General features: G+C 41.6%; 1 protein-coding gene across 5 annotated transcripts in view; it reads left to right on the top strand.

Annotated features, from left to right (window-relative positions):
* Positions 1-7398, top strand: part of PDHX (pyruvate dehydrogenase complex component X) — a 60721-nt gene extending 53323 nt beyond the window's left edge. For 3 of the 5 annotated variants that reach the window (XM_030035943.1, XM_030035950.1, XM_041128445.1), the window contains 2 exons: positions 1286-1350; positions 7133-7398. In XM_030035943.1, the coding sequence (XP_029891803.1) occupies positions 1286-1350; positions 7133-7397 (330 nt within the window). In that variant the 3' untranslated portion in view covers position 7398. Of the gene's footprint in view, positions 1-1285; positions 1351-2764; positions 2860-3213; positions 3417-7132 lie in introns of those variants that run through there. The other 2 variants (XM_041128450.1, XM_041128451.1) reach the window with 2 other exon arrangements.
* The last annotated feature ends 4849 nt before the right edge of the window (positions 7399-12247 follow it).

Raw genomic sequence — 12247 nt, 5'->3', positions numbered from 1 at the left:
GAAAGTTTCACAAATGTGATATATCACTTTTTTCATGTTGTGATAAAGTAGATTTTGGGGGGTTTTTTATTCACTTCCACTGAAATTTCCCTAACATAATTAAATTATTGGAAACTATCATTAGTTTTATTCTTTTTACCAGAAGAAGGAAAACATAAACAGACTGTGTTCCTTTTATCAGTCTTCCCAGAAGCAGATCTGAGTCTATTTCCCTGACTGTGCTTTTGGCAACAGTTATTTTTGTCTTAAAATGTCATAATGCTGCAATTGTCACAATGTGACATTTTCCATGAGCTTTTCCACCTGTGGAATAAATATGATACAAGCCAAAAACACTACATGTATTCTTTATGAATAGGATAGATCATCTGTCCTGCATATATTCCCACTTCAGTCTCTGCTGTCAGTTGAAGAGCTCCTGATTTTGAAAAGGTTGCTACTAATGGAGAAGTTGTCTGACACCTTTCCAGTCACCACCTTTTCCACTGGGTACTCACAAGGTGTTAGGAATGGGCTGGTGTCTCAATAACTGGCTCTTGACCCACCAATGAGTGCCATTTCTCTTGAGGTCCACACAGTCCTTTCTTCCTTATTGGACAACTACTGTAACAATTATTCATCCTGATTCTCACTGCTTCCATCTAAGGAGACTGCTGAGCTAGAAAAATCCTAGGGGGGGATAAGGATCTTTTTCTCCCTGGTCTTATTTTAGAGCATAGCATGAACTTCTTGGGCTGTATTTTGAACAAAACGTTTGTGGATAGTTCCTTCTGTTATATTTAGAAGTAGAAAAGTCTCACAAATGAAATGGAGGTCACAGGAAGGGTGGTCTTTAAGGTAGTTGAATGCTTAGCTGGAAGAAATACATTCAATCTGCTAGGAAGTTCTGAAGTGGTGCATGGCAGTTTCTTTAAACAAATACATTAAGAATACTGTGAATTTGTCTCATCAGTATTTCGCTAGATATTTTTATCATCTAGAAACACCAGGGAGAATGGTGGTTCCATTGCGAAAACTGGATCAAGGTTTGTAAGGTGAGAGAACAGCTTTTACTGAACAGCCAGTGTCGTTGGGAAAATGAAGTTTTGTGTCCTAGTCTCTTTGCCAAATCATTGCAGCTACAACAACAATGTTGCTGAGGTGCTTCCCTAAATCCAAAAGCAGATGACCTTTTAATGGCTGTATGGTACTTACAATGTCTTACTAAAGTAAAAAGAATTAAGCTATTACAATGCTTTAATTTCTTTTCTCTCTTCTCTTCTTTTTCTTCTTTCATTTTCCTTAGACTCTAGCAAAGAAAGCAAGAGATGGAAAACTGTTACCAGAAGAGTACCAGGGAGGATCTTTTAGGTAAAACTCCTTAGCAGCATTTAATATGTGCAGTGTGGGTTCAGAACTGTTTTATCCTCAGCTATTCCACTGTGTGTTAATGCATTGCCTTTTAAAATCTTGCTCCATTTAGGATGAAACTCCATGTGATGATTCTGAGTGTCAAACCTAGGCTGAGTGTCCTGTATCAGGGAGAAACAATTATCTTGGTACAGGTTTATTTCATCTGAGCCTGGTGTGAAATTCATGTTTTTCATACTGAGACTGATCTGACTTTTATTTTTGCACCTAATTTTTCCCCATTGCAGAAGAATGTTGGTGTTTTGGTTTTGTTTTTTTTTTTTAAATTGCATTCTGTAGTTAGGAAGACCCACTGATAATAGTTTTAAAATAAATATTTTAAAAGGAGTTGTTTGGCAGAGGTACCGCAGCAGACAATGATGTCCAGTTTGTCTTCAATTCACTCTTCAGAGGAATGTCTCTAGAGGGGCAAAAAAAAGTTACAGGAAGGTTGTGGCGTTAACTCTTATAGTTTACTTTTAACTGAAACATTAAAAACTGAGTAGAAAATTTTACATAGTAGCATATATTTAGTAAATATTTTATTTCTATAAAATGTACTCTGCAAAAAGAGCTAGTGAACTCAGTGATGAAAAACAACTGGCATGTGTAAAACACTAGCATAAATACAGTGACACAGTTGTACAATTAATTTCTCGGCTGACTTTTTACGGTCCCCAAGTTTCTAAAACTTTTAACGTACTGTGTTTTTTGACACATTGTCATCAGGCAGCATTTTTTATTAAATAAAGTTTAGCTTAGCTCACTTTTTGTCAATTTTTTAAAAGCTAATTCTGAATGCTTATGTTAATCCTATTCTAGAATAGATAATCTGTGATGAGAGTAATACTACAGACTTCTGCAGAAACATTGCTGTAATGTATATTAATGTGCCTGAGTTCCAACTGTCTGGAGTATGTGGCTCTCATGCTGGAGGAGTGGCCAAAAAAATCTCTAAGCCTTTCAGCAGAAAAAACATAAGGAAATGCAACAGTGGAAGCTTGGATGTCTTCATCAACACAAATGGCCCCTAGGTGTGAATAACTGGGTGTTTCACTGGTGACAGATGGCACTAGTGAGAACAGCTGTGTGAGGTGTGACTAGGTGGATGATCTGCTCAGCCTGGTGGCAGACCTACGAGAGGAAGTAGAAAGGCTAAGGACCATCAGGGAGTCTTGAGAAAGAGATATACTGGTGGAACCATGCTCTGCCCTCCCTGAGACAGAAATGGGAACAGCCACCAGAAAAATACCAAGATCAAAGGGATCCTGTATCCTCCCCCTGCCAGGCTGAAGACAGTAGCTTAAAGGAAAGGAGTGAATGGAGGAAAGTCCAAGCTCAGGGTGGCAGATGAACGCGCTCCTTGCCTTCCCAGGTGCCTCTGGACAACAAGTATGAGGCGCTGGATGTGGAAAGCCAGTCAACAGATGATATGGATGACAGTCCATCTACACCAGAGGTGTTGACAAGGTCAGGAAGGCCCTCACACCCCCCCTGCCCTGTGTCATGACCACCTCCATGAGGAAGAAAAGATGGGTTATAGTTGTAGGGGACTCCCTTCTGAGGGGAACAGAGGGTCCAATATGCCAGACAGACCCTCCTCGTAGGGAAGCCTGCTGCCTCCCTGGGGCCCGGGTTAAGGACATGACTAGGAAACTTCAAGCTTGGTACAGCCCTCGGACTATTACCCATTACTGCACTTCCATGCGGGTGGCGATGAAGCTGCGATGCGTAGTCCAGGGGCGATCAAAAGAGACTTCAGGGCCTTGGGATGGTTGGTAAAGGAATCTGGAGCATGGGTTATTTTTTCCTCTCTCCTTCCAGTTGCGGGCAGCAACGTTGGAAGAAACAGACGGACCCAGTCTATTAATACGTGGCTCCGCGGCTGCTGTCCCCGCCACAATTTGGGGGTTTTCGATAATGGGATGGCCTGCGCAGCCCCAGGCCTGCTGGCTTCAGATGGGATTCGCCTTTCTCAAAGGGGGAAGAGGGTCTTTGCTCATGAGCTAGCGGGGCTCATTGGCAGAGCTTTAAATTAGATCTGAAGGGGGAGGGGGATGGCACCAGGCTTGCCCGTGACAAGCTGTGGGATGACATGCCAAGGTTAGAGGGATGGCGTGCTAGCGAGGGCCCTCAGCCTGTTGCTTTGAGATGTGCTGGCTACACTGAAGCACACTTGGAAGTCTTACAGAGATGAGCCAGGGGCTCTTGAGGTACTGGGAGCCAACAGTGAAACACCAGTGAAATACCTCAAAGGAATTAAGGGGTGTTCCCCTGAGAAGGTGACATGGCTGACAGCCCAGCTGAAGTGCCTCTACACCACTGCACGCAGCACGGGCAGCAAACAGGAGGCGCTGGAAAATACCATGCTGCTCGAAAGCTACGACCTAGTTGCCGTTACTGAAACTTGGTGGGATGAATCCCATGACTGAAGTGCAGCTATCAATGGCTACAGGCTGTTCAAAAGGGACAGGCGAGGAAGGAGGGACGGAGGGGTTGCCCTCTACATCAAGAAATGGATAGACTGTGAAGAGCTGTCTCTGAAGAATAGCCACGAGGAGGTTAAAAGCTTATGGGTAAGAATTGGAGACCGAGGCAACAAAGGGAACCTTGTGGTTGGTGTCTACTGCAGGCCAACCTGATCAAGGGGAGCCTATTGACAAAGCCTTCTCAGTCCAGCTACAGGAGGCATCGTGCTCGCAGGCTTTCGTCCTGCTGGGGGACTTCAGCCACCCCAACATCTGCTGGAAAAGTAGCATGGCAAGCTGTAGGCAATCCAGGAGACTCCTGGAATGCTTTGAGGATAACTTCTTAAGCCAGGTAATAAACAACGCTGCTGGACCTGTTGGTCACCAACACAAGTGAGCTAATGGGTGACGTCAAGTCTGGAGGCGGCCTGGGCTGCAGCAATCATGCACTGATGGAGTTCGCAGTCCTGAGGGGTATGGGTCAGCAAAGAGTAAAGTCAGGAGCCTGAATTTTAGGAAAGCACACTTCCAGCTGTTCAAGGAGTTAGTCAGTAGGACCCCCTGGGAAACTGCCCTCAGGGACAAGGGAGCAGAACAGAGCTGGCAGACCTTTACGGATGCTTTCCATAGAGTGCAAGAGCTCTCGATCCCCAGGTGTAAGAAATCGGGAAAGGAAGGCAAGAGACCAGGATGGATGAGTCAAGACCTGCTGGTCAAACTAAAGGACAAGAAGGAAGTGCACAGGCAGTGAAAGCAGGGACAGGTATCTTGGGAAGAGTATAGGGACACTGCCCGGTTGTGTAGGGATGGGGTGAGGAAGGCCAAGGTGTGGCTGGAGCAGAACTTGGCAAGGGATGCAAAGAATAATAAGAAGGGCTTCTGTAAGTATGTCAGCCAGAAAAAGAAGGTCAAAGAAAGCGTGCCCCCCCAATGAGCAAGACTGGCAAACTGGTAACAATGGACAAGGAGGAGGCTGAGGTACTCGGCAGTTTTTTTGCCTCAGTCTTCACTGGCGACCTCTCTTCCCACACCTCTTGAGTGGATGGACCTCAAGGCAAGGACTGGGGGAGCAAGGTCCCTCCCACTGTAAGAAAATACCAGGTTTCAGACCGCCTGAGGAACCTGATGAGTCTCTATGGGACCTGATGAGAAATGCATCCCAGAGTCCTGAGGGAATTGGCTGATGCAATTCCCAAGCCACTCTCCATGATATTTGAAAAGTCATGGCAGTCAGGTGAAGTCCCTAGTGACTGGAAAAAGGGAAACACTGCACCCATTTTTAAAAAGGGTAGAAAGGAGGACCCTGGGAACTACCGACCTGTCAGCCTCACCTCTGTGCCTGGGAAGATCATGGAACAGATCCTCCTAGAAGCTATGCTAAGGCACATGGAGGACAGGGAGGTGATTTGAGACAGCCAGCATGGCTTCACCAAGGGCAAGTCCTGGCTGACCAACCTAGTGGCCTTCTATGATGGAGCAGCTACATCAGTGGACAAGGGAAGAGCCATGGATGTCATCTATCTGGACTTCTGTAAGGCATTTCATACAGTCCCACATAACATCCTTCTCTCTAAAATGGATAGATGGACTATTCAGTGAATAAGGAATTGCCTGGATGGTCACATCCAGAGGGTAGCAGTCAACAGCTCAGTATCCAGATGGAGGTCAGTGATGAGTGGTGCCCCTCAGGAGTCCGTATTGGGACCAGTACTGTTTAATATCTTCATCAATGACATAAGACAGTGGGATTGAGTGCACCCTCAGCAAGTTTGTGGGTGACACCAAGCTGAGTGGTGTGGCTGACATGCCTGAGGGATGGGATGCCATCCAGAGGGACGTGGACAAGCTTGAGAGGTGGGCCCATGTGAACCTCATGAGGTTCAGCAAGGCCAAGTGCAAGGTTCTGCACCCGGGTTGGGGCAACCCATGGTATCAATAGAGGCTGGGGGATGAAGGGACCGAGAGCAGCCCTGCAGAGAAGGACTTGGGGGTACTGGTGGATAAAAACTGGACATGAGGTGGCAACGTGAGCTGGCAACATGCGCTGACAGCCCAGAAAGCCAACCATATCCTGGGCTGCATCAAAAGAATCGTGGCCAGCAGGTTAAGGGAAGTAATTCTGCTCCTCTTCTCTGCTCTGGTAAGACCCCACCTGCAGTACTGTGTCCAGCTCTGGGGTCCCCAGCATAAGAAGGACATGGACCTGTTGGAGTGGGTCCAGAGGAGGGCCACAAAAACAATCAGAGGGACGGAACACCTCTCCTGTGAAGAAAGGCTGAGAGAGTTGGGGGTTGTTCAGCCTGGAGAAGAGAAGGCTCCGGTGAGACGTCATAGCAGCCTTCCACTACGTACAAGAAAGATGGGGACAAACTTTTTAGCACGGCCTGTTGCAGTAGGACAAAGGGTAACTGTAAGGGTTTTAAACTGAAAGAGGGTAGGTTTAGACTAGCTATAAGGAAGAAATTTTTTACGATGGGGGTGGCGAAACACTGGAAGAGGTTGCCCAGAGAGGTGGTGGATGCCCCATCCCTGGAAACATTGAAGGTCTGGTTGGATGGGTCCCTGAGCAACCTGATCTAGTTGAAGATGTATGTCCCTGCTTATTGCAGGGGGGTTAGACTAGATGACCTTTAAAGGTCCCTTCCAACACAAACTCTTCTGTGGTTCTATATGGATTATTCTTTTTTCCACTCTTTGCAGTAAATATAACAAAACAGTAACTATAACAAAAAGGAGGAGATGGGCTAGCTTTCTCTATAGGCAATCTGTCACAAGAGTCTAAGCCTTTCGTAGTATACCACTTCCCAGTTGATGACACAGACAAAAATGTTGAAGGGAGAAAGGCACGATGACGCTTTCTTGTGCCTGAGTGATATCTAGATGCCCAAATTGTATTGCTGGTTAGCAGCAGCCATTGTAACTTAAAGTTATGAGGTTCAATCTAAAAGACGTTTGGCTTGGATCAGGGACAGGCAAAGTTTATTTGAAGATACCACTTTGCTGTCCTACTTTCCGCCTTTAGTGCGTGCAATGCAAGGATATATTACTGTTATGAAATGGGGCTTTTAAAAAGGTGCATTAGTTGTAATTGCAAAAATCCCAAACCCGTGAGAGTCTGAATGTGCCCAACTGAAATCCAGTTCAGATCTATTTTAAAGTTAATGGGTTTGGCCTTGGGAGAGAATTAGGTCAAAGTAGTCATTGAATATAGATTATTTTTTCTAAGGCATGTATAAATTCTGACATTACTGGTAACTCTTTTCTCTTTCATTTAGTATCTCCAATCTAGGCATGTTTGGCATCAATGACTTCACTGCAGTCATAAACCCTCCACAGGCCTGCATCCTAGCTGTGGGCCGAGCAAGACCAGAGCTGAAGATTGTGGAAGATGAAGAAGGGAATGAGAAACTTATGCAGCATCAACTCATGACAGTGACTCTTTCAAGTGATGGTCGGGTGGTAGATGATGAACTGGCTTCAAAGTTTCTGAAGACCTTGAAAGCGAACATAGAGAATCCAATGAGACTTGCCTTGTGTTAAACTTGGTGAAGATTGTTTCTTGTTTTGATAACATAGATAACTGTTATGTACTTGGGGTTGTTTTTCTGTATAGAGGAGTAAATAGTTACTGTGAGATGGAGAGTTAAAATATTTAATTTATTGAATTAACGTGAAAAACTATTAATTTTCATGCTTTTAGTCTTTTGCAATGATGAGGTTTTATACTGTAAAGCTAAAAGACTAAAGTTAACATAGTATGTTTCTTTAAACACTTAGTGCTAATAGCACATAATGTTTGTGTAGAAAAGTCAATCTCCTCTGAAAAGGAAAATTCAAGAAAACTATGAAATTTAAAATAGTTTGGGTTGGAAGGGACCTTTAAAGGTTATCTAGTCCAACCCCCCTGCAATGAGCAGGGACATCTTCAACTAAATCCGGTTGCTCAGAGCCCTGTCCAGCCTGACCTTGAATGTTTCCAGGGATGGGGCATCTACCACCTCTCTGGGCAATCTCTTCCAGTGCCTCACCACCTTCACAGTAAAGAACTTCTTCCTTACATATAATCTAAATCTAACCTCTTTCAGTTTAAAGCCATTACCCCTTGTCCTGTCACTGCGTGTCCTTGTAAAAAGTCCATCTCCATCTTTCTTGTAGGCTCCCTTTATGTAGTGGAAGGCTGCTATGAGGTCTCCCTGGAGCCTTCTCTTCTCCAGGCTGAACAACCCCAACTCTCTCAGCCTTTCTTCACAGGAGACGTGTTCCATCCCTTTGATCGTTTTTGTGGCCCTCCTCTGGACCCGCTCCAAAAGGTCCATGTCTTTCCTGTGCTGAGGACTCCAGAGGTGGATGCAGTACTCCAGGTGGGGTCTTTCCTGGGCTGAGATGGGATGCTTTATTTAAGGACTAAATATCTAGCTCTTAGAGTGAGGAAAACAAGAATCATAATTGAGCAAAGTGCTGCTGTGCGTTCTGGTTAATACCGAGATAACTGAGTAGATAAATTATATTGCTGCTGTAGAAATTTTTTCAGTTTTCAGAAGAATTTTCTGGCATGTTGTGACATCCAGATTAGATTGAAATAAGGATTGTAAGATTTTGACAGATATTTCAATGGTTCAGTTATGTTGCTACATAAAAACAGCAACATTACAAACCAAAAAAGTTTTGGTTTAATTTAATTTTCATCACAAATTTAACTGTTCTTCACTTTCTCCGTTACTATAAGCTACATTGAAGAAAACAAGATGACTGTGGAGATGAATGGGGAAAAGAAATGACAGGAAATTCTGAGACTAAATTAGATCATAGATAAAAAGTAATTTCTTAAAATATTGAGTAATATGGTGTAATCTACAGCTTCATTCATATAATTAGAACACATTTAAAAACATTTAAACTGTAGGTGCATCTATTTTTTTCCAGTATTTTAAGATAACTGCATAATCTAATTCCTTGTAGAGGGGTAGAGAGGAGAATAAAGTTGTCTGAATAAATGCTTTCTCCATAAAGGATGGAATCTCAGCTTCATTGATTTTTAGTTTTTGATGGAACCAACATTTAGTGAAAACCACATTTTATGTAAAAAAACCCTAATAATAGGGGGGAGGTTACTTAATTTGGGGACAATTACATTTTTTAAATTGAGGAGTTGCTCCAACTCAGATAGCTTCTTCAGTACCACAAAATATAAAGAAATATTTTTTTCAGGTGCTCTGTGATGTTTTTTGGTTAACTTAAAACCCAAGTTAATTGTGCCAGCAGTATTGAGATGAAAAACTAGCTGTGATCTCCTAATCTCATAGAGGTTCCAGTATGAAAGGTGGAATTTTGCATACTGAATAGTTGCTGATTAATGCTGTCCTTTGCATGGATAGAAAAAAGATGTAAGTAGAAAGTGTTTCATCATCAGTATATATTGAATTGTAACTCAGAGGCTTAAGTGCAGTGGCCTGAAGTTCAAATTAACAAAAGTAGATTGTTTTTTTTCTTATATATAAATATGGAACCACATATTGTATGTGTTTGTAATGAAATAACTGCATTTACAGGACCTGGTGAGAATATAAATTGTCAGTAGAATTCTGGGACTTTGTCTTATTCTAGATTGTGCAAGTCTTTTTTTAAAGATTTGGAGGACTTGTTTGTTGAGCTGCTGCCATAATTAAAAAGCTAATTGCAAGACAAAACCTTTAGTTAATACTGAGTGGAGAGTTTTTGCTAAATGAGTTTGCTTCTTTGGCTTGTTCTGATATAATTAATTTCATAAACTATTAATCTAACGGTAGGGAGAGATTTTTATTACCAAATCTAGTTTACTGTGCAATAATAGACATACCCATTCTGTACTTCCAGGAGTTTCTCACTGATAAATTATATTCAAGATTGGGTGCTGAAGATTAATTTGCAGTTTTAAGTGGTTAGCAGTGAATTTTTCCAAAGTTGTTTATCAATCCCATATTAATTTGAAGGGAAAAAACCTACCAATTTATATATTGTCCTCGATAATATACAAGAAGTTCTCATTGTTTGCATAGCTAAATCTCTTCTGCCCAGGAGAATTTGCAGACTAATTTAAAAACGGATCTACTGTTCTTCATTTTTGCACTTGGTGCTCTAGTGGTGGTGTGTGCTCCTCAGCATTTGTATATTTTACTTTTTAGCTGGTCGCAGTTAAGGGCTGCATGACTGATGCATACAACTATAGTTTTGCGTGTGTGTGTGTTCATGTAGTGCGAGTTGGTGTGTTTTACTTTCGCTTTTGGAGCCAGTGGAAGGCGCTACTGTATGTAAGTATAGAATGTTTGTCATGTCTCATTCATGTGGGTACTAATACACCCATTATAATTTCCCTGTTCAGCACAAACAGGTGAAGACAATGCAACTTTTTCTCCAGGTTAAATAAACCTTTACAACTTTTGAACTAGGCAAATCTCAGTAAGGCTAATACAAGCTTTAATTCCAATTTCCTGAAACCTGCCTGCTTGCCAGCATTGTCATTTGATATAAAGATGGATGTATGTGATTTGTCAGTCATCAGCCTGTGAAGGAAATCTCTGAAATTTAGACATGTGATAGCAGTCAGATCTCCTTAATTCAGAGTAATTGTACCATTTGGCAACATCTACCACTGTAGCAGAAGTGAGACAAATAGTTGCCCATACAGATTAAAATTAAACATTGAATATCTTCCTGAAGAATTTAGGGATTTGAGAATGGGGGCAATGGATAAAATGGCCCAGAAGGTGAACCGTGTGAAATGGTTATGCTTACATTTGAAGCAAATTTGCCTTGAAGTAAAAGTTGTACAGATGAAAAATATAACTTGTCATGTTTTATTCTTCAAAATGTCTTCTGTCAACATCTTTTTTGCATACCTAAGCAAGAAATACCATGGAAGATACCTACTTTCTTGAAAAATTAGAAAACCTGAAATAAAAGTTGAAGGCTATGCTTGGGGAAAATTACTTCCTTCATGTAATTTTCCTTTGCAAGAGGCATAGTTAGAAAAAAAAAAGGGTAGCTATTTTAGACTTTGTGATTGTTGGTAAGTATTGCACTGTGTCACACTTTAATCCCTAATTGCACTGTCAGAGTATTTGACTTTTTTGGATCTTTTTTTCTGCAATGTATTCCTTATGAAATAGAATTTCTGTAATTAATCTTCCCACATGTAATACCTGAAAGAACCTCACTCCTGCAAAGTGAATGCTCAGTGCTATTTTCACCTAATCCTTTTGTCCACATGCTCATCTCCATCCATACAAAATATGTTAGATGCTCTTATTTCAACTAATGATTAGTCCCATTGGATACAATAGAATTTAAAAGTTGAGTAGGAAGACATAAATATGACGAATGTTCAGACTTTGTTTCTTGGATTATGTGCTTTTATGTGCTGTGTTCTACAGAAAGCTGCATATTGATCGCATTAAAGTATATCCAGCTGCAGAGTGAGTTAGGGGGAAACTAATTTAGAATTTTTGGAACTAAGTGTCATGCTTGATGTGTTCTTCATATGCAATAATTTGTGCCATAAGGTGACAGAAAATAAAGAAAAAGATGCCATTAGGATTGATCATATAATAGTCTTATGGTGGTGACCTGTAGGTTTGAAACTGATGTGGGTTAGGGTTGTTTTGTTTTTCCACTGAGTTTTTGTCCTGGATTACATCAGACCATAACAAATACTTTTTCCTCCCTAAAATCCACTGCCAACTGGTCAGATGGGTCAGTCTCTTTCTGTCAAAAGTACTGATTGCAAGCCCCTTTCAGTACCACTCAGTTTATCCTGGCATTTTCAGATGTGGTTTAATTGGAGTAAGGTTAATCTTACTTGTATGTTAACCAAAAATGGATAAGACCAGGAGAAGCCCCTGGGAAGCATAATTTCTAAAATTTGTGCTGTAGACTTACGGAGAAGAGTTTTGCTCTCACAGGTGGACAATTCAGTATCTTTCACAACTACTCTGCTTCAAGGATATGACAAGCTGTAACATAGGATTAAAAACTTTGCATAGGAAAAGACACAGTGAGATGTGGCAAACATGACAGCATACACATTTAAAAGCTTTGGTGACTGAAGAGCTGGAAAGTATCCCAATGTTGCCCTTCTTTTGGCAGAAGGAAGCCATGTTACAAGGAGTCCTCTTGCCAAGCAGGCAGTTTTCTGTAAGCAAGCAGGTTACATGACACTAAAAGATGTATAAGTTATTGAACTGGAAGCTCATACTATGATTTGTTTTTTAATTCAACCGTTTCTATCTTTGTTTTTAACTAGGTGTCTTAGGTTTTCATTGTTGGTGATGATTTTTTTTCCTCCTTTCCTAAAATGTAAAAGTGTTGTCTTAAGAATTCAGAAGAATGCCTGTCATTGAATTGCTTATCAAGGA

Source organism: Aquila chrysaetos, chromosome 2, assembly GCF_900496995.4.
Source record: "Aquila chrysaetos chrysaetos chromosome 2, bAquChr1.4, whole genome shotgun sequence".
Lineage (NCBI taxonomy): Eukaryota > Metazoa > Chordata > Aves > Accipitriformes > Accipitridae > Aquila > Aquila chrysaetos.
The sequence above is the reverse complement of the archived record's forward strand: the minus strand, read 5'-3'. Positions and strand labels throughout refer to the sequence as shown.